Consider the following 23,616-nt stretch of genomic DNA (forward strand, 5'->3'; position numbering starts at 1 on the left):
TCTTATTTTCTTACCGCGCGCTTGTTGAGTTGTTTGTTTGTTTGTTGCAGTGTTGATTTCCTTTATAACATAAAACAATAATAGCACGTCAGAAAATGGGAAGGAAGAGTGGGGGAGGGAGCAAACGTCTAAAGTGCCGAGGAGATGTAACCGTGTGGCGCTAGTTTTTAATGCAAAAGCCGTGGAAATTCGAAGTGTCAGTCTTTATTTCAGCTTCAGCTGGCTTGCTTTTAAACGACGGCAGACTTGTCAAATGTACACCGTGACTGAGAATCGGGTCTGGGTTATTGAAACGCGAAATATGGGCGTATAACAGCGCGATTGTGCCACGATCAAAGTTAGATTCAAGGAAGTAACGTTGCGCTCGTTGGGATTACAGGGCGCAACAGAATATTGTTACGTAGCCTAGGCTAGTTTCTCGTTTAGCCTTCAAAACGGGCTATATACACACAACGTTGAAAACTGACGTGTAAAATATATCTGAAGTAGTAGGAATTGATGGAAGAAGCGCTCCTCACGGGCTACTGCCATTTTAAAGCCTCGAAAGGGGCGTTTCTGGGGCGATTCTGTGGAGAAAACAGTGTTTCCTGGCGCGGAACGCTCGCGCTTTCATGCGCCGACGTAACGTTACCGTGTGTTCTTAAAATGACGATCGAGAAACAAAACCGAGACGTGTGTTTTTCCGTCGCGATGAGTTTAACATCGCAAACGCGCACTGCACAAGCGCGACGCAACGAAACGCGAACGATGTTACGTGTTTACATCACGTTGAGATATAAAGTGCATTATTACAATATGAGTTTTAGATCGGTCCCGTCACGCGTACAGTACGGGGGGTGGGGGTGGTATGGGGTAAATATGCTTTAACTGTATCATTGTTTACACTCGCGGGGGGGGGGGGGGGGTGCGATTTTTGCCCTCTTATTGTTTCGCTGCGCGTAGTTTCTGCGAAACTGTGAACGCAACGGTTTTATTGGCGTTGCGTGGAATCGTTTCACGCATACATGTCGAAACTGAAATACCGACGTTGGAAGCATACGGCCATTAAATTACTTTATTAAAGGAGGCGATTGAGAAAAACAACATTTTAGTCAGAAAAGCGCTTTTTACACATCGGTCGCGTTTCGTGTGGGTTATAGGTTTGCGTCCTGTGGGCTGATGGAAACTTGTGTCACGTTGTCCGTAAGGAACAAAGAAAAGCAGTTTCCTATTATATCATGTCACACCTCTCTGCTGTTTAGTGGGCTAGTAATCCTGCCCACAATCATTTTCATCATCTTAACCCGTAATGCGTTGCAGTATATCATATAATGCTACCGTATCACTAATGCATATAATCCAAAACGAAAGCCACAGATAATTGCATTTTCACACACTCACTGGGGATTTCCACCAACTCCCACAATTCCCCGGTGTGGGCATTGCAATCTGCTTCTGAAAGACGCAAAATGTATATGCTTTGCATTCTGCATATGTTGTGTGCATGTCTCTCGTTTGGTTTTAATAACCAAGGGGGGTGGAAGTCCACCTGGGTTTGGATTGTGTTACAATAACTTTCGGGAGGTGAGTGATGATGATATCAGTCACTTGTTATGCAATGGAGCGGTGCACGGATGATGTTTGTTTAGGGCTTGTTTTGTGTATACAAACAATGTTGTTTATTACCTGATACGATTAGGTCCTCTGTAAATGTTTGACATGCTGTGAGTGAGGGCCAGTTCGATTCTTTTAGTGTGAGCTTGCACCTTCCCCCAAATTCTCACTTGCACCCGCAAGCAAAAAATAGGTCTGGTTAAGAATGTCCACCACTGGTTCAGTGTCACCTTCAAGAGTAACCTCGCTTAAATAATCGACCTTGTCGAAGTGACGTCCAAGATGTTCTTGAAAGACGTTGTACCGTGGGCTGGAAACTGGTCTGGCTGGTTATAAGCGGACCCGATGCCCTTATTTTAAAAAAGGTGATGTTTTTATAGAAAAAACAAATCATTATTTGTAGGTTTGAGAATTGAAGCGTGCTGCTTAGAAAAAGTTTTGAAAATGTTTATTCATTAGGATTGTCACATGAAATGTTCATATAGTCACCTTCGAAATCAAATAGAAAAGTACATTGTGCATAAAGTTTTGTAGATTATATCATTAATGTAATATGTTTATGCAAAATACAATTTCAATGCAAACCGTACCCGGACCTGGCTTTATTAGATTCACCCAAATAATTCACAGATTTGTCTCCCATGAATTACACGATGAGTTTGAACCCATAGTCCAAAATGGAAACGGTTTGATGAGCACTTTGGTGCCTCATGTGGATGATTCATTTAAGACATTTGACTCTCACACTAATGTTGCCTCCATGAGGAAATATTAAATCCTGTCAGCGAATGCTGCCTGAACCATTTAGTCAAGACGTGGGGTGCGGGGATAACAGGCGGGTATTATTACCAGACTTCCCTCAAACCTGTGTGACAAACCTGGGTCTCCAGGTAGATTAGCGCGGATTACATCATGTGGTTTATTCAAACACTTCCAAGAAACGCCCCCTCTAACTAGAACCTTTACTTTCTACTTCTAGTTTATTTTTTATTGTGTTTTTGGTAAATACTAGAAGTAATAATTGGTAATTAAAGTCTAATCTAAAAACAGCACGAGTCACTCTTAGATCCTGTTTACAAAACGAGGTTTGTTCATGATGAAAAAACACTTGAGGGTGTCAGCTGTGGTGCTTTGCCACGGAAGGGTATAGAAAAGCTATACTAGATTTTACAGTAGATAATTTCTTGCAAAGACTGTGGTTTCACTGTCATTGTACGTACACCATTATTATAGCTGGTTCAGTCAAATTTTTTTTTAACTCTTAATATTCCATTATCAGTAATTACAAGATGTGTTCATTTTATGATGAAAAGGTGTGGTTTAGTTTGCGCTTGCAATGCTAGGGTGTTGTATGTGGTTGCCAGGGCCATTATGCGGTTGCTATGGAATTCTGAGTGGATCTTAGCTCTTTGCAATGCAGTTGCTAAGGTGTTCTAGGTGGTTGCAACTTGCCACCCCAAGTCTGTTTGATATTCTGTTTACTAAGGGTGCGTTTACACAACACAGAAAAGAAAACAAAAACGGTTTTGCTCTCCGTTTTTTAAAAACTTTTAACAAATAGGCGATTTCACTTTGTAAAGAAACACTACACGCTTTGGGTCATACGAAACCCAAATTAAACCCAAAAATTCGCCGCCATTGTTGTTTTGGTTATATATACAAAAAGGCCTATAGACTGAATATGTAATACGCACAACGTTTTGACTTGTGATTGGCACAGTAAAAATAACGGTATCTTTTAAATAACGTTTGCACTTCATTTTTTAAACTGTAAGTTCCCCTTTACCTGTAACTCTATGTGACTCCAAATGCAGTAGTAGCTCAGGAAAGTAAGAGTTCACCTCTGCTCAACAAGACACTGGATTCATGTTCGTAGCTCACAGGTGAGGTTTGATGCTACAGTTTGTTCAAATCACTTACCCGAAACGTAGCATAAGCCCTAGGTGGCATCATTCAGAATGTTCATCCCCACATGTTCAATAACCAATTAGACCAGGCCATTGAAAACAACATCGACGCTTGTGAGTCACAGGCTGCAGCCCAGGTGCATACAAAGCACGTCAGGAAATGAATGCTTATCACGGATCAGCTCTTCCTTGTCTGAGTTATCAAACCCTTTTAGATGTGGAAGCCTCAAATTGATCCAGATCGGTGCTTTCATTGCAAGGGGATTTATGGATGTCAAACGTAAAGATATTCTGAGGTTGCAGGTCAGAAGTGTAGAAGGTGGAACCGAACAGTGATGAGAATGAAGAATGCTTTTTTTGAGTCTTATTTTATGAAGGCGAAAAGAGGAAAACAAGGTCATGTGATGACTGCCCTCACACGGCTGAGAGACTTATTTGAGAAGAAACTGGGCTATTTTTGTCAGTGGAATGTCAAAATGACGATGAGCTTCGTTGTTGTGCTTTTTAATGGTATGCTATTGCTAAAGCTGCCTGAGTGTTTTTTTTTTTTTTGAGTGCTTGCTGAGAAAGCATGGTTGTTTCTGTAGCTTATACTTTAAAGCTTATCCCTTTTCACCCCATATACTTAGAATAAATGAGGAACATGAGCCAAATCTAGAGACCGTAGTCTAGAGACAGAGATTTAGAGGTTGACTCTTTAGGCTTAGGTCAACATCACTCAGAACTCCCTAGCAACTGCATAGCAACGGCAAAACATTAAAGCATCATAAAACTAGCGCGTGTCTTTTGCAGATGATATTGTGTATTTGATGTTCATGTGTATCCAATGTGACAACCAGTCTGTGTTTTGCATGAAAATTACCCAACATGCTACAGTCAATGCTTTTATAAAAAATGCTTATTTTAGTAGATGCATAAATGAAATGGCTGTTATGTACCTGCAGCCTGTTCAGGTTTATATGAACAGTAACAAATGTTGCGGTCGAACTCAGCTTTGCTGAATTTCTGATTTTCTGCAGAAAGGCGACATGTTTCGCCCACTCACATTTCTGCCATATGGACACTGTCCTCATCTCCAGACATACTCTGTTCTTTTCCTTCTTAACTGGTGCTGTTTGGGTACATATGAACTGTACCGGCTTTTGGACCCATAGCATGTCTTCAAGGGATAGTTCACCCAAAAATGAAAATAATTTTATCATTTATGCACCCTCATGTCATTTCAAATATGTATTACTTGTAGAGAATGGTTTAAAGAACGTTGACCCCCAAACAAGATTGGCCCCCATTGAGATCCATTGTATGGACACAAGACCACTGAGACATTTCTCAAAATATCTTCTTTTATGTCATATACAGATTTTGAACGACAAAATAAAGGTGCTTAAAAGGTTCTTCACAGCAATGCCAGAACATAGAAGAACCATCACTTTCTTACCTTTTTATATTCTGAAGAAGCTTTTTCGCCACAAAGAATCTTTTGTGCAACAGAAATGTCCTGCGAATGTTTCCTAATGAACCATTTAGACAAAAAAAAAGGTTCTTCTATGGCATCGTATTTTTAAGAGTGTGCGTATGGCCCTATTCTTTTGAGCATGTTTGCTATTCTAAAAATCAGTTGGATGTCTTTTGTGTTTTGCTAAAGGAGCAGTTTAATAGGACATTTTGCGATCTTGGGAAAGAGCTTCGGAATGAGTTTTACGAGGTCTGATGCATTTTTTCCAAAGAAGAGTTTTGTACATGAGGCACAAACATCAAGAATACACATCATTGTGTTTATTGTGTTAGCATTGTTTGCAAAGGCAAGTATCAATATTTCTATTAGCATCGCTATCATATCAAAGAAACACACTTCTTATTATTATCTCCGAAAATGTAAAAATCTGGTTTAGTGTTGTTGAGAAGCTTTTACATGGTTGTCCAGTGCCAGTGTTCACTACTTCCTTGTTTTCATACATTGTTCTTCCTGCTGTACCCTGCAGGATGAGGAGCTCAAAGACAAAATGTGTCTAAACAACTGTGTGCCATTCCCTGTGCTTTTTTTATGGAAATTCCAATCGCTCATCCTTAACTCTAAACAATTCCATTATTCCAGTAAAAAACTGTTGAATGTGATTTTCCTGTATTTTGTTTTGAAACGACTTTCCAATTCAGCTGATGTCACCAGTTCCTCTTATTTTTCAGCACCCTTGACCTTTCGTCATATGCTAGTAGAGCGTGGCACTATAAATACCAAGGTTACTGGTTCGATTCCCAGGGGACCCATGAACTGACCACGTGTATCGAACCTTCAATGCACATTTTGTTCACAAAAAGTCACTTTAAGAGTCCCTATAAAGACATTCTGTATTAGTTTCACCAGGAAATGAAACTTCTTATCATTTCCTCAACCTCATGTCATTCCAAACCATCATATGAATTTCTTACTTTCAAAAAGATAAATTTAGCAGCCAGGTGTATTCAGTTATGCACAAATGAATTCTTCAGCGTGTAAGACACTCAGCCAAGTGTTTTGTAAGCTCTTGTATAGAACGTCTTTCCTTCCATCCATCCGTAGGATCAGAACAAGAGATGTTTTTGAAGTCCGGTGAAATCCTGTCATTTATCATCTTCCTCACTGAGCTCGCTTCTCGCCGGGCGCTGAGATATACAGATCGTACTCCTGCCTGTTTAAGTGCATTTCACACTTTTGCCTAGGGAAATTAAACAGTCATGTGACTAAGCATTCAGCGTTCGGCAGATTCAGTTGAAAGGTGAAGCACTTTACATTATCCAAACAGCTGATCTATGATGGATGAGTAAGTGTGTTTGCTTTATTAGGATTAGCCACACTGTTCAATATATCATGAGTAAAATAAATTGCAGTGGAAACTGACGCCGCTTTATTTATAAAATGGTAGGAAAGGGAAGATGTTTTCAACTTGTTTACATGCAGGTTAAATCGGGTAGTTTGCCAAAAAAAACATTTTGTTGATACATGTGACCCCGTCTGTGAAATCAGGCTAAAGTCTTAAAGGGATAGTTCACCTAAAAATCTGTCATCATTTACTCACCCTCTTGTCATTTCAAACCTGTATGAGTTTCTTGATCCGAACACAAAGAAGATATTTTGAAGAATATTGGTAACCGAAAAACACAGTGGTACCCATTGACTTCTATTGTATGGACACAAAACCAAGTCCAAGGGTACCGCTCATGGTTACATTTGGTTACCAACATTCATCAAAATATCAACAAATATTAAAAGGACAAAGTTGACACTTCAAAGTTGTATTACTTTCCTCTCTGGAAAACAGAAAGGTTTGTGGGTTGTAAATTGCAAACCGCATAAATGATCACATTCAATTCATTGAAGCAATACATGTAAGCAAAACTCAGTGTGTCGTTATACACAGATGTTCTTTCCACTCAGTGTGGCTACTTCATTTTATAAACAGTATGTGAAACAACAGTCACATTGCATTGTGGGATACAGTACTGTATTCCACGCAGTGCGCTCCGTTGTATATTGATGCTCTTGGCAAATATAGTTGTTTACATGAATACCGCAAATTTACTGGAATTGATAGTATGGCGGTATGCTTTTGTGAACCCAGCCAAATGTAGAGATGAGAAGCCGGAGTACAGAGTCTGATGAACACAACCTCGCTGTAAATTACAGGGATGATTTAGAGGGGCCGGCCCCGCTGGACACACCCCTCATCTCCCCCTCTGGGCAAATCCTCTCAGTCAGAACAGATGCTGTTTGGTTAACCAGAGCATAACGTATGAAGCCTCTAACAGCTACGCCCAAATAGACCGGAGCTTTAACTTATATCATTATTCACGTGCATCCAATATGACAAAGTCACATAATGGTTAAGCCAGAAAAATGATATCTTTTCAAATACTGAACTCTCGTGAATGATGGTGGGAAAATCCCAAATGCCTAGTTTATTCTCCATTTTTGGCAGCGTAGTGGAGTTCCTGCCCTCTTGTCGATCGTGCCAAGCCTACATGCCATTAACTGTGAGAGTTGCCATCCCTGGGAAGTTTTCAAATCGCCGTTCAAAATTACTTTCCTGATATGTAGAAAACAAAAAAAACGACAAAGCCATTGACACAATAATAGTCTTCACAACCTGCTAGCAACCACTTAGCGGCATTTTTAGCCGCGCTACGCAAACACCTGCACCACTCCAGCGTTGTGGCGGTGACTTTTGCACCCCTCTTACTTGTTTTCCTCTCGACTGTTTCATTTAGTGTTGGACTAAATCTGTGAGGAATGCACGCCACTATCACATGACAGGAAAATCATGTTATTGCCTTTACACACTGATCAGAGCCGTATGCCCACAATTTAGTTTGTTTCAATGGCCTGAATGCTTCTGTGTTTTGTTATCTGTTTAATAAATGCAGACTAAAATATTAAAGATTTTATGAAATAATTCATTTATCCCGTTGAGTAAATTTGCCTGTGTGGGAGTCATTTTTGCCAATTCAGCAGAAAGACAACCTTTACCGTTAAAGCATTTTATAGCTTCTCCGTTGGACCAGTTTTGGAAATTGTGAAACACAAATAAGAATTTGGAAAAGTTCCCTAAAGAACATTCTTGAAAGGTGTTTTCCTGTACGAAACTCATTACTACAAAGTGTAGCCACAGCTAAGCCTGACAGATTTTTTGTTTTTGTTTTGTTTTTCAAATAATTTGTTCATCGTGTTGCTCTGTGTTCAGTATTTTGGCTGCTTAGCATTGTTAGCTCTCCGTTGGCATTGTCATCTCCACCGGAATGTGGTCTATTGTACTGTACTCCTGTTTCTCTTTTTAACTGGACTTGAATAATCTTCTCACTGGGTTTTGGTTCACTGGAAACATACTGTGTGACTTAAGGCTTTGCATTTGCATGTTTTGGAAAACAGCTAGGCTTATTTATATGTGATACTTTTATTATGTTAGCCAGCGAGTAACAACACATGTTAGCGCCTTTGCTAACATGTCCATCTGCATATGATGTTATAGTTAACCAACAACTTTACTTTGCAAGACTATTAGGGGATTTTTTCAATATTGCCAATACTAAATAAAAAATAAGCTTTTCAGTTACTTTTTCTCAAGAAAATGTTTGTGGGCTTTAGTTGTTTGTTTACAAAACTGGCCTCTGTGATTTTGGATGGTTTCGTGGGTGCTTGTTCATTTTTTGAATCCCAGAACACCAAGAGCGGATTAAACTATTTGAGTAAATGACATACAAGTCAATGTAAAGACGCGAATAGATGCGCGTCTTTGCGCCGTGCAGCGCAAATGATACAAATTGGGTGCTGCAGTTACCACGGACGTGTAATATTCGCTTGAATTTCATATTGGTTCAAAGAGCATATGATTTCCGCATTACGAAATCTGCTTTGAATAACATTGGAATTATTCAGATGAGGTTTAATGAATCTGCTTATTTTCCCTGTCTGAATTAAAAGTCTTTAGATAAGGACATTATACCCTATTTTTTATATTTTGTATGGTTCAAAGTATCCACTGTAGGTAGTTTATGAGTGAAAATGGGCAAATATGTTACTATTGTACACTAAAAGACTGAAAACACAGAATCCAGAAAAATTAAAAAACTGATTTCATAGGGCTCTACATTTTGACTACTTCAGTTTGATACTTCAGGGTGCGCAAAGACATTCCCCGGCGCGTGAAGTTTTTATTTACGCAAGTAATACAATATTTAAATAATCCCAGAAGTGATATAGAGCGAGGAACGCTAGGCTTTGCGTTTAGTGTGAACACACAGTAGAGTTAGGGGCGGTTTCCCAAACAGGGCTTAAGACTAGTCCAAGGCTAAAATAAATGTTAGAGGTGTCCAAACTGAAACTTGCACTGACAAATCTTAAAATACATCAGTGCTATTGTGTTGTCTCAGAATGAACAAAAGTTATGTTTTTGTATGGCATGTTTAAGTAAGTTTTGTAAGTCTAATTTAACTCAGACCTAGTGCTGGTTTAAACTAATCCCTGTCCGGCAAACCGCCACATAAAGTGGGATTTTCCAACGAGCACCAAATATCTGATCACATAGATAAGTAATGGCACACCTTTCCTCAACACGGCGTACATTTAGTATCTATAGCTAAGTTTAGCTAAACTAAGACCTGTCTTGGGAAACACCACTAAAACAAAAATGTATTTGAGAAGACATTGTTATTTTTAGTCATGCATAGAAAGGCGTAGCTGTGAAGGCTATATTGTAAAGATAAAAGAAATGGCGGCTTTATGTTTGTGTGTTTTATTTGCTCAGCAGTATTACAGGAAAAGCAACTTTCACTTCAGCATTACAGCAAGACTGCAATTCTCTTCACGTTATTTGACATCCAAAAACAAGACATTTATTAAGACATCATTTATTGGATTTATTATCACCCAGGTTTCTTTATGCTTTCATTACAAATTCCGCCGTTCAGATGTTGGTTATCTGGTTGCGGTGAACTGATGTTGACATGCGCTCCAGCATCGGGGTCAGTTCATAACTGACAGGACATCTTACTGTTCTCTGCATCCACCCCACACAGACACTGCAGCTCAGGTGAAAGGCATGCTGGGTTTGATAGGATCATATGGCCGCTCCTATCTGACCTGACAGTCAGCTTGGCTGGTTTTAGTTCTCCACTCTTTATTACCTCCCTACAATATTAAAGGGAAATGGACACCAGTCTGGCCCTCCCCTCAGTAACATGAGTTTGCAGTTCCTCTTTCTTATTTGCCTTGCTGTTATCTGTTCTGTTTTCTATTTGCTAGGGAGACCGAGGTTTTATCTGAGCGTAAACTCGACAGGTGCGAGTTTGATTGATTCTGTCAGCTTTTTCTTGGTTGCATCTGAATGTTTTCTCGGTGACATTAATGAGATCAATTGAAGAGAAAATGGCAGCTTTTGTGTCCTCGGATACAGTATTTCTCCTGAGAAAAGTTCCTGAAGATATTTTGAAGAATGTTGGCAACTGGCACCCATTCACTTGCATTGGTTTTGTGTTCATACAGTAGAAATGAATGGGTGCCGACGCTGTTTGGTTTCCGACTTTCTTCAAAATATCTTCTTTTGTGTTCTGCAGAAGAAAGAAAGGCATACAGGTTTGAAAGACAAGAGGGTGAATAAATGATGACAGAATTGTCATTTTTGGTTTGAAGAAAACCGGCTCTTCAAAACCTTTCATGGGGTCTTTAATTGTCGTTGAAATAGTAGCGTAATGCAAAATATCTTACTTGTCCTAAAACAGGCTTCATTGTCATTATGCAAATATAATTTCTTTATTTTTACTCAATGTCCCTGACAGTTTTCATGAGATTCACCCTTGTGTTGTTATAGCTGCAGATATGGAGAACCGTGCTCATTAACTGGTGTTGATGAACTCCTGTTTTCTGTGACAGCATCTGAGGTGTGAATGTAGACGGGATCATAACACAAACTACCAAAAAGCTCGAACCACTCGACTGTTTCTTAGTGCATTACAGCTGTCAGGCCACTTGTGATGTGTCCGTTGCGGAGCTGTCAATAAGGAAGTCCAGCCCTTTTTCACTGGAGCTTTTCCATTGCCCCAAGCAATGGAAAAGGCAAGCAGGGGGCAGATTTTAGTGTGGTATCGGAATTGTATACAAAGGATCAGAACAAGCTTGTCTGAGCTGCACTCTCGAAAAAAAGCATGCTATGCCTGTGTTGACTTGATATCTGTCTCTATTTTTTTAAGGATTGTTGAACTATTCTGAAGCTGGGTGGGTTTTCTTGAGAATGTGAAAATTGGCTGTGAGATTTACACGAGATATGTCCGACTCGGCGTGTTTCGACAAATGTTAACGTGTTGGCATAGGGTTGAAGATTTTGTTTCATATCTAAGTTGCCTGACACCAAGATGGTATTTTGGTTCATGTTGGTTAATGGAAGTTTCTGAACGTTTCTCTTTTTTATTATTTTGTTGACGGTGTCGACTTATACTCCAATGGAAATGCGGTAACTTCGTATGAGACGGTTGCTATAGTAAATTGCTGAAGGCTAAGTTGTCATTTCCGCTTTTATAGAAATCCACAGTCGTCTGCGGGTCTGCTATATGTTGTTACCTGTTATAAAACCTGCTTCTCCTTTCATCTCTCTCTCATCTGCTGTTTACATTTACCTAGCACCCGTGGGTCTTTCAACAGCGCTAGTTAATTGGAATGCTTTGTTTGTCCAGTCGTATACGGTTACTGGTGAGGGGGGCACATCTCAATAATACATATCATAGACAATGGAACGGATACACACACACTGGCCTTCATCTCACTTTGCTAGATTTGTCGACCATACAATTCAGTATAAAAGCATCGAATATGCACTATTCAAAAACATACACCCTGTTTTCTTTACATAAACTAATCAATCTATTAGAAATGTCTCTTCATTTTTTTATAGAAATTGAGTAAATGTGCTCTACCTGGGATTTGTTTGCCCCTCGCTGAACCACACCCTCAGTGAAGGAAGACGCATTGTTGATCGAATCGATACACTGAGCGAATGTTGCAATAAACTGATAAGTAAAAAACGAATTAAAATATTTGTTTTGTCATAGATATTGAATAGTAGCCTATTATGCTAATTTAATTGTATCTCAGGTGATGTACTGGGATTGGCACTATTCCGTCCCATGAGGCCACAGAAGTTAAAGGAGCCGTCAGATAAAAAAACTGAAACTTGCTGTGTCCTCTTTTAAATGCGACATTCGTACCAACACCCCAAATGTGTTTCTCGCGTTTAAATTGTGCTTTTTTCGCGGTAGTTCTTAATACGTCACAGGTCGAGCCTAGATGCGCTGCGCATGCGTTGACGGCTGAGCACTGCCCCCGTATTAACGCACCTTTAAAATGCCCCCTAAATGAAATTGCCCCTTAAATTGAAGTGAAAACATTTTGCAAGCAGACGACTCGTAGTTGCTTCGTCGGATATAATTTAAGCAGGTTTGCCTCGCTCGTTTGCAGCTTGTCAAACAGTCATGGAGCGAACACGAAACCACAGGACAGCTGTTCCCCGCAGACTACAGCGCGCGCTCCCTCTCTGTTTCTAGGGAAACTCATCAACCTGTTGCTCTCCATTTCCCTCATTTATTTTCCTCGTACACGTCATGATATGCTAGCGGCCTCACAACAGTGGCATGGGGCTACGTTGTATGACGACCGCTTGTTTGCCTTCGGTTAATAAATATACATAATTTTTACCGTCCACATCGACTGCGCATGCGCTTGTTCTCTCGCTCCCTCTTTTTCACGCACGCACATTAAACAACCCCTCCCTTCCCATGGTTCATCTTTCCTTCTGTCCTCCTCTCCCGTCTCCCGGACATCAGTATTCTCTGAGCTCCGTCTGTTTCACTTTTCTCTTCATCCTACACGCGCTTCTGTCACTCTCCTCCTCCTCCTCATCGGCCCGTCTCCCTTTCTTTCTCTCACTCTTTCATTCTCTTTCTCTTTTAGCCTTCAGTCGCTTGTAACACAGAGGAATAATCTGACATGCTGGTGATGAGTTTGAGGTACAGTGTTGCTTCATTTCACGAGAAACTATCGTGTTTTAGGAGCGACTTGAAGTGCGTTGGAATAATGTTGAGTTCTTGTAGGAATTGGTTAATATTAGAGGGTTGGAGAACGAATTATTTGATGTCGTTTTGACAATGATATCAGATATAATCACTTATGTTATTAAACAAGGTTTGCATTATGTTTGAGCAGATGTTATTGAAGTTATAGTTATAGAAAAATGTGATTACAAAAACATGTTAGGAGATGACTACTCGAATGCAGAATATATAGACAGTTTGAGCTGTTTTGTTGAGCCTTTCTGCTTTGTTGTACCGTGAAGTCCATCTGTTGATGAAATCCCTTTTGGCACCTGGCTTACTGGTGCGTGTGCTTTTATTACACCGAATATGACAACCTCATATCCAAACGTTTACTATTCAACAATTCATGCTGCGATTAATGATTTATGGTTAATGGTTTTTCATTATGTTTCTGTGTATTGAGTGATAATGTGTGTACAATGAAGTTGTTTCCGTAACATAATGTTCCTGCACGGTGGAAAATACTTGGAATACTATTTGTAGTCTACAAAAATGTGTTTGGCTTGAATTTTGACTTAAAATGGTCATATTTAATGTTCTTTGAAGACTCGGAGTCTGGGAGAAAAACACGTGTTCACACGCTCCCCTGAAGATAAGAGCAGACGTAGAGAATTAATTCTTCATCGCAGTTAGACGAAATAATTAAATGTGATATGCGATGAAGAATGCGGTTTGTTCAAAGTGATCGGGCTCTATAACCTTTCTCCCTTTGATCTGATGACACTTTTGCTGCAGAAAAAAATGTATCTTTGTTTTCAGACTTTTAGAATTTATATACCTTAACATCCTTGAAGAATATACATTTTATCAGAGCATTTTTGTTTTTTGTGTCGAGCTTTGATTCATTTCAGTGAAACCGTTGTGAAGTGATTCACAGAACTGAATCAAACTCGCAAACTTTAAAGTCCTTGTGAATCGCAAGTTGCGATAATTTTTACTTAATTTTTAACCAATGAAATGGAATCTTGAATGAGAAAATAGTGGGCGTGGCTTTCGTCTATCGCTGCGATTTGATTGGATTTATAAAAACAGCCGTTGCATTTTTAAATGAAACTGGCAGCGGAGTGACTGTTGAAGGGGAGGAGTTAACGGATGCTCCGCCCAAGCCGTCTAACATTATTTTTAGATTTTAACTAAAGATTATGATGACATTTTTTTAAAGAGAATTACCCACGTTGATAAACTATTTACAATAAACGCTAGGCATTGTTATTTAAAATTTCACTGGGACTATTAAGCTATTAAAGGGATAGTTCACCCAAAAATGAAAATCGGTCATCATTTACTCGTTTCAAACCTGTATGACTTTAATTCTACTCCAGAACACAAAAGAAGATATTTTGAAGTATGTTTGTAACCAAACAACGGCCTTACCAATTCACTTGCATTGGTTTTGTGTCCTTACCAGAATTGGGTGTAATTATTGAATATGTAATTAGTAACTAGTAATTTCTTACTTTTAAATTAACCTGCCCAAAACTGGTCCGTACAATAGTAGTTAATGGGTATTGCCGTGGTTCGGTTACCAACATTATTGAAAATATATAAAGAAAAAAAGTCATACTGGCTTGAAATAACAAGAGGGTGAGTAAGTGATGACAGAATTTTCACTTTTGGGTGAACTATCCCTTTAACATTTGTGTGAATACTGGTATATTATTGCACAAATAAATCTGTATGCTTGCCCCTGCATGCATGAAACGTAAATCCAATAACGTCAGTACCCTGGCCATCAAAGAAACATGAAATGGCAGAGGCATTATTCACTCATTGCATGATCTCTCCATCAGGAGGAAGATCTGTTGTGAAAGTGTGTTGCCTGTCTAGCCCGTTTGATATTTATTTCCAAATTGCTCGCTCCACAGGACAAGACCACCGCATTTCCCTTTACTCCTGCTCTTCGACTTGTTTGTTTTGAATCTGTTGCATGGGGAGCTTGATGAAAAGAATCAAGATCATTTCAGTCTGGCGTGTATCCAGACAGCCTGTTCTCAGCTCCCAGCGCCACAAATTCACTCTTGATTCCTCAATTTTGTCTGATGGAAAATGTTATTGTCTGACAATGTCCGTTGTAACAAGGCAATTTGGCACAGAGACATGTTGTGGTCAACCTCGGGGAAACGGATGGCTCGAGTCTCAGAGATATTGATTTGTTTGCTGTCAGGTTTATAATATTTGTGTCTTTTCAAGGAAGTGGTAGATTTTCTTTCAGCGGCCGGCACAGGCAGGTATTTTACTGCTGCTTGCTGGATCTACAGACCGATGTGTGCAAAAGGCCACTGATGATCGATGGACTCTGCGTACAGTACTATGCCAAATTAATTGTATTGCAGTTAAATTATTTTGATTATGGTTGTAGTTTGGGTCACTGCAGTTTAGTGTGGCCAGTTTGTCCCAATATCCTCTTTGGTGGCACCAAACTGAATATTACATAAGAGAAATCTCCCTTTGAACCCCCTCCAAGTGTTTCCATGGTTATTTTGTTTGCTTTCAACATCAAAAACCAGCGTCCGAGCATCACAGAGTATATAAGATCCAGTCGTGGGGTTTTGCATTTAAATTGTATTATTTATACGTAAATATTTTCTTTAACTCACCTTAATGATGCTCCATACGAGTGTATTTCAGACAATGCGTTTTGTCATGTGCAGTGTTCATCCTTCTATTTTCCATGTAATGAAAGTAAACACTGAGGCTCTTGATCTTCCAAAACGACAAACCTTATAAACGTAGTCAATGCAACATTTAAGCAATACACACAACAAGATATGTGAAAGAATGTTTGTAACCAAACAGTTCTGGGACACTATCGGCTACTATAGTAGGAAATACAATTACTTTAAAATATCGTGTTTTGTCTTAAGCAGAACAAAGAAATGGATTCAGGTTTGAAACAACTTGAGGGTGAGTAAATGATGACGTCATTTTCATTTTTGTGTGAACTACACCTTTACGAAAAGTCCTAACTTTCGTTTTTAGTCAACACTGTGTTTCGCAGTAATACTCTGCATGTCAAAACAATTGCTTGCTTCCACTTAGACAAAAAAAATCACCAGATAGCCTCCAGCGATGTGCTCGCCAGATTAATGAAGGACGAAAATTGCGCTTTTACATTATTAACTTCTGCGTCCTTCGACAACCTGATTTCATTGTCTCTGCCCCTGTTAATTACAGAATATCCTCAAGCCAGGCTATTAAATGATCAAACCATTTTTAACTATCCTTAAAGTCTCGTCTTCTCAGGCGCTCCGCTTTGAAATGATCATTTCAAATCATATGTTTTCCTGAGAGTTCTGCAACTGCAACACGTCTTATGAAGAACATCCAGCAACAGGTAGCGGCAGCAGCTTTTCTGTTGTTTGCCGTTCCAGAAATAACATCTTCCCTTTCAAAGAAAACCTGACGCACATGTGTAATCGCATTTTCATTTGCAGTGCCATCCAATTAATCTCTTTTTAATGCGGTTAGAGAGAGTACAGAATCGCATTCACAATGCTATTATCATTACGGCAAATCGTTACCGTAATATACAAGAGTTTTTTTTTCATAATTCTTATTAACACAATAGTTTCTCATTACTATTACACAGCAAGTTTGCATTGTAATTTAAATTAAATAAAGGGAGTAGAGCTGCCACCAAACTGATTTAGATTTTTTTGCATTACAGTAGTAAAGTTGATGGGAGCTTTTGAAAATATATTGGCTATATGTTATCGTTACCCTTCCTGTGAAATCCAGGCTAAGGTCTTATAACCGATATGAAATAATGACTATTCGTAAATCCTCGACATGTTACTCGCTCAATATTAAAGATATCAAAGTTATATTTTCACACAATATTCTTTACAGTATGTAAACAAACAATAAATCGGATGAAAAGACGTTAGCGGGATTTTCACACACAGGGTCACATATTTAACAATAAGGTTGCATTCGCTTACATAAACGAAGAATGACCATTACAGTTATTTCACATTAGCTAATGGAACCTTATTGTGTTTTATATTGTATTTTGTCCACTATTAAGAAATCTAGTAAGATACTGTTAAATTCCTCCAGGGCCGCAGCTCCGACACTTTCTCCATATCTCATGTTAATATTGAGTACGTATTGAATAGTATGGCACACCTCAAATATCCGTACAGTCTTTAGTTTGATCGCATTTATAAAAGACAATTATTTCCGAAAACATACGACCTGCACACATTTTAGTCATTTAGCAGATGCTTTGATCCAAAGCGACTTACAAAGAGTTCAGGGAGCAATAAGCGATATGTCATACAGGAGCAATAACACAACAGGTGCTAATACAAAGTTTCTAGTTTCACCAAATATTTATCAAATCTAACCTCAAGAACGTTTAATTTTAAGATGGATTATTGACACTATTGAAGGTAAAGTGGCCCACCTATTTCTATGAGTATTTCGTCAGGTTTAATGGCGAAGCTGTAGAGAGAAGAGCTTGGAATGGGTTTAATTGCATTTAGACCTCCCTTCCTCCCTCTCTCTCCACTTCTCTCTCTCTCTCTCTCTCTCTCTCTCTCTCTCTCTCTCTCTCTCCCTCCCTCCCTCTCTCTTTCTCTGCCCTCGACTAATTAAACTAACTCAACAATAATGGCAGAGCTAGAAAAAGGCGCGGTTGAGTTTAGCGTCCGGTGCTGATGTGGACATTGGTGCGATCGGGGCGTTTGACCTGCCCTGGCCCTCTTGAGGGCATGTCCAAAGAAACTGTAATTACAATGCAGGAGATGAGCATCAGCGTACCGTTTTATCATCTTCCGCTCATCTCTACACAAAATGTCACAGGCATTAAGGGCTTAGCTGTAAAGGGTAAAGGGATTCTATCTTTTGTGTTGTTTTTTTGCATATTCATACTCCGCCTTGGCTCATTTGAATTTGGTCTAAAAAAGGAAAAGACAAGCTTTGTGTTCTTTCCCGGTAGGCTGAGGGAGCGACAACGCACCGATAGAGAAACAGCGTGACGGCTGTCTGAGGGCCGGGTCACGTGCCAGCCATCTTGCAGCCGTAGACTGTGCTCCTGTTCCACCCACCTCGCAAACAATTTGCCACTAATGGATGCATTTGTGTGCTTGTTAGACACTGTCCTCAAGGAATTGAGCTGAACTGCTAAAATTTCCCTCGCAGGCCAAAAACAGTCCCTTAATGTGGCACAGGGGCTTTGGATCGGTTATGCCTAGTTGCCTCACTGGTCCTTGCTTTTATTTCATTGTGCTTTTTTCACATATAAATTCAACATTTAAGAATGATGGAAAGCAAGTGATGCGTGATTTTTGGTTTTTATTTGATTTGTTGTCAGGGGGATCCTAATGAAGCATATTGCATTTGCAATGATTTTAGTCAATACACCTCATCTGATCTGATAGAATATAATGGTGGTGTTGCTATGCACATTCAAGGGTCTTATGGGTTATTTGTAGGGGGTTGCTAGGGTGTGCTTGGTGGTTGCTCTGTGATTTATAATGTATTGCTGCAGCCCAAACAAAGCAGAATGAGATATGCAAAAGTGTAATACTCGGCAATAGTAATAGAGCTTAGGGGTGTAATGATAATACTATACACAATACTGGGTTCACGGTTAAAAGTGTGTTTAAAACGTAATGTATGAAAAAAAATTCTAATCGCATTTTAACATGAACTACTTTTAATAAGATTCGTTTTTTGGTAATGGATTGACCACATTTAAGGTTTCATTGGATCTTATGTATGTAAATAAATCAATATCGCATGGATCTTTTAATGGAAAATAAAACTGAATTTGAACACAAAGTAGAAATAAAGAAATTGAGAAAACAAAACCCTAAAAGAGAACTAAGCAAACAAAGCATTTTTTGTTGACGCAGGTCACATGTTGGCAGCTCAACCAATCGGATTAAACAAACACAATATTTTAAAACCCTCTCTAACATACACACCTTAAATTTGTTTGTATACCGATATGCAATGCATTTATATATCATTACACCGCTAATACAGATACTCAGGATCAACATGCTCAGATCCTCAGATAAACACTTTTTCATTGATTCTGACTTATGGCTCCTCTTACCTTCATGTCTTCTGTATGAACAGGATGTCATCTGCTTTTCAAGGTGACCTCAGAAAGGTGCATAAACTGCATTATAGCTGATGGATTTTCAGACGTCTTCCTCTTCAATGTGACCGAGACTCTTATCTTTGTGTGTTTTAGTGGGCACCTGGAGAGCCTCCTGTTTCCTCCTCCTCGTGTTGCCATACTACCATGAGCAGTTCCACTCCATCCACAGGTACTATCTGTTCCTCAACATCACTTCATTATCACACTAGACATTATGATACTCAATTGACATTTTTATTGCTCGTATTGTGTAGGGTAATTGGTCTTTCGAACTGTAATAACTTTCAGCTTTGCCCTTGAAATGGGATGTCAGATGAAAAAATGAATTTTTGTAATAAAAGTTACGTTAAGTTAAAAGTTATTAGCAAAAATGTAACCATTCCCAGTGGATGAAATGGGCTACAAACGTGGTTTAATGTTGACTTGAAAGATTTTTTTGGAATTATGTTGTAAATCAACAGTTTTTCGTAAGATTTGTTGCAACTCAAAGTCTCTTAATTCGAGTAAGAATATAAATGGCTTGTTAAATACGTTCAATTGCTAAATGCATCTAACAAAGGAACCTTTCATTGCTTTTTTGTTGACCTTATTTAAAGACAATGAAACTGCAGTTCACAGTAAGTCATGTGGGATAGTGAGATGGTCTGCCAGCGCATTCTCTGTTATTTGAGCGGCTGAATGGACTGTCTGCTGGAGCTAAAATGGAGGGTAGAATGAAATGACCCCATCATCTGTTCACCATCTTCTATTCCCCCCTGTCTTTTATTTTCGCTCTCTCGCTTCCTCTCATCCTCCCTTTGGTAAACAATAATCCTTAATATGTTGTTGTGCTTTTGAAAGGGGGAAACAATGTGGCTATTATTTTCAGAGTTTGAAGAGGAATGACCGGGGACACCCTGCGGGCGGCTTCTACATGTTGATGTTCTCTGCTTCTTGTAAAGGCTTCAGTCTCTGAAGAAGCTTGATGTTTCATCAGTCTTGTGAAAAAATGGCTAAATGCTTGATTTCAGTATAGTTTCATGCAAAATGACTCCAACTTGATCATTTGTCGTCATATGTTGGAGACATGCTAGTTGCTCATAAGACCAAGGCTTGCATGTTTTTGCCTACATTGTTGCAAAGTATTGCTTTCCTTGGCATTTCCTTTGAATCGTTGCAGCATTGTCAATATTTTATAATTAGTTGTTTGTCTTTGAAACATAAACAGAGGCGAAATTCTTCATTAGATTGTCAGATCAAAATACTCACCGTTTTCTATGACAAATATCTAAGAATTCTTTGATTAAGTTACATTTACCTAAAAATGCAAGAAATATATTTATATAGAATTAAATAGACATAGTATTTAAGTATTGACATATTACGCATTAGCTAAAATGTTGTGCCCATGTAGACAGTAGCACGGTTGTTTACTAAATGTTTGAACCACAAGTCTGCAACGCGCTAGGTCTGCCATTGAAATATGCTTTACCTTGAAATTGACCTCAGACATATATTTCTGTTATGAGTCAGATGTATCATTGTTTGGGTTAGTTGACAGACGCGAGATGTCCTTCACAGCAGTGGCATCAGAGTACAACACAAAGCTAAGAAAGCCATAACAAAGCTGACCTCCTGATAGCCCGATGAAGGGGTTTGGCGCTACAAATCATTAAAATCAAAAATGAAGGTTATCACAATATCTTTGTCTTACATGTACAAATATTGTATTGTTTTGCTTAAAGGTGAATATGAACTTGTTTTCTTTGCAGTATTTGCGGTCTGAAAAAATACAAAGCATTTTTAATCAAAGCAAGTAAATGCAAATAGAAACGATATTTTTATTTGAAATTTGGGAGAAATATTGGTAGTAGTTCACAGAATGAAACAAAAATGATGTTTTATACTTAACTATAATCTAATACTTGTAAATAATAAATTCAGAAAAACTGATGTTCTCATTTTTCCCTTGGCTCTGTGTGGATACAGTTGTGGCCAGGAAAGCATATTTATACAATATTCGCTTTTCAAAATAGGGTACTAAATGAAGAAAACACTAAAGTTTGAAGCTATATAGGACTATATTTGGGGAGTTTGGATTCCATTTGAATATATAAAAATGCACTCAATAAGTGAGCAAACATTAACTACAATTTTATTTGTTATTAATATTTGTTGATCCCCTTATGTGCAGTCATTCTCTTGAGCTATATCTTTATAAACTTTACAAATGTGTTGTGTGTCACTTCGCCAAGCCTCCTTCTCAAAGCTGAGCTTCAGTTTACACTCCAAGTACAACATCAACTTATTAACATGCATGCAAAGTTTTGAATACATTCTTAATTTGAATAAAAAGCTAAGACGTCAGTTTTTCAAAGTTAGACATCTCTACAGGGCAGGACTCTATGGCACATTGTATACGTCACCTGCTCAGTTTTTCAAATGAACCGATTCCTTTACATGCACAGTGCGTTCCACACATATGAATCAAACTACCCAATATTGCATGCAAATAAATGCTGACAATTATGTTAATGAAATAATCAGGCCATTTTGAGAATTTCCTACGTGCATTTTATACAGAGAAAACGTTTTTGGTACACTATAGGGCCTTTTATCTCAAGAGCTCGTAGGACCGCTTCCTTTTTTTCCCATGTGAAACAAAACTTGTGTTCCACCACATCAAGCAGATGAGGGCCCAAAGGCTCCGATTCGTTCCACCTTGGTGAATATATGCACACTTGATTGCGGTCTACTGGGACCACTCTGCCAGAACAATACAACATCATTTCTGGCCCAGCAAACCCGACACACTCGCTCTAAACCCCTGGCAGAGTTGACTGTAAAGCCAGTAACCATGAGTCAAAGTGAAAGTTCACCCAAAGATAAAACTTCTGCCATCATTTACTCACCTCTAGTCATTTTAAACCTGTATGACTTTCTTTTTTTCACAGAACACAAAAGATATTTAGAAAAATATGTTGCTAACTGGACCCCATTCGCTTACATTTGTTTTGTGTCCATACAATAAAGTGCTGTTCGGTTACCAACGTTCTTCAAAATATCTTCTTTTGTGTTGTGCAGAAGAAAGAAAGTCATTCAGGTTTAAAATGACAAGAGGGTGAAAAAATGATGACAGAATTTTCATTTCTGGGTGAACTATCCCCTTAAACCAGGTGTTACTGACTCTGGGCGCTGTGTGTGTGTCTTACCCAAACATTTTCAGGTCTGTTTTTTACCATATTACAAGACAGTAAAAACTTCTTTAAGTGGATAACAGTAAAACAACTAGCAGGTGGAGGAAAGAATCACAGTGAAGGACGGTATTCCAGGAATGCCTGATGTTGATGGGAAGTCACAGCGTTCCGTGACTTCTGTGGTGTCCTAGCAACAGTTTTACTGTAGAAGGATTTTACAGTGCATCCCTGAATAAACTGTGGCAGCGAGGAAAAGATTCTTCTCTTGTCTCTCGGGTGATGCTTAGACAAATATCACCGAAGACCAAGCGTCTTCTAAACAGATAATGCTGCAGAAATACCGCAAGCTGTTTTGGCTCGGCTTGTGGAACGTATGTTCAGTATTTGCCTGGTGTATTGAAGCTGATGGTGTTGTTTAATGACAAGTCTTTAGTCAAATTGAATACTAAATGTGTCTTTATCCTATCCTAGCTCTAGATTTAGCTCTGGGTAGTTGATTTAGTGTGACATTAAAATGTGGCATTAAAGGGGCAGTTCACCCAAAAATAAAAATCGCATCATATTTATTCATACTCGCGTCATTCAAAACCTGCATATGACTCTTTCTTCTGTGGGACACAAGAGAAGATATTTTAAGGAAATGTCTCAGTGGCTTTGTGTCTATACAAAGGAAGTCAATGGGCGTCAGTGCTGTTTGGTTACCAACATTTTCTTAAATATCTTCTTTGTGTTCTACTGAAGAAAGAAAGTTATACAGACATTGAATGTAATGTAACTGACTTAAAATTTCATCAAGCCTTGTATTTAAACTAACCATACGGTCTATTACACAACCCAGAACATTTTTAACTTCCAATAAAGATTTTATAATATTTTTAAAGCCTTAACAGATCAGTACGGCATGAATTGTACGTACTGTACACCCAAATATATATATTTGTAATATTTTATTTAAGTATATACCGTACAGTGAACAAAATATATATTATGCTTTACAATGATGTTTTCATAAATGCCAGTTATCGCGAAGTGTTACAGTACCTATAAAAAGGATGTTTTCCAGTAGCTCGCAACAGAGGAAGTATTTAAAACCGTCGTAAGCCTAATGTTGGAAGAAAGCACCCTTCTGCAGGCACAAGCTCTTTCATGGGCTCGAGTTCAGATATGGCCGGTCCATTTCAAAGGTCCTTTTTGCTCATTTCCTCTTGGAAAG

The 23,616-nt window shown here is 38.8% G+C and overlaps 1 protein-coding gene across 7 annotated transcripts in view; it reads left to right on the forward strand.

Annotated features, from left to right (window-relative positions):
- The window catches only part of ptbp3 (polypyrimidine tract binding protein 3), a 44,321-nt gene that overhangs the window by 178 nt on the left and 20,527 nt on the right, over nucleotides 1–23,616 (forward strand). For 3 of the 7 annotated variants that reach the window (XM_079449226.1, XM_079449227.1, XM_079449223.1), the window contains exon 2: nucleotides 19,321–19,396. Coding sequence is in view for 6 of the 7 variants with exons in the window: in XM_079449223.1 (XP_079305349.1) it covers nucleotides 19,321–19,396 (76 nt within the window). In the remaining variant the exon portion in view is untranslated. Of the gene's footprint in view, nucleotides 1–169; nucleotides 1,564–12,969; nucleotides 13,026–19,202; nucleotides 19,237–19,320; nucleotides 19,397–23,616 lie in introns of those variants that run through there. The other 4 variants (XM_079449222.1, XM_079449225.1, XM_079449221.1 and 1 more) reach the window with 4 other exon arrangements.

Source organism: Barbatula barbatula (assembly GCF_947034865.1).
Source record: "Barbatula barbatula genome assembly, chromosome: 24".
Taxonomy (NCBI): Eukaryota; Metazoa; Chordata; class Actinopteri; order Cypriniformes; family Nemacheilidae; genus Barbatula; species Barbatula barbatula.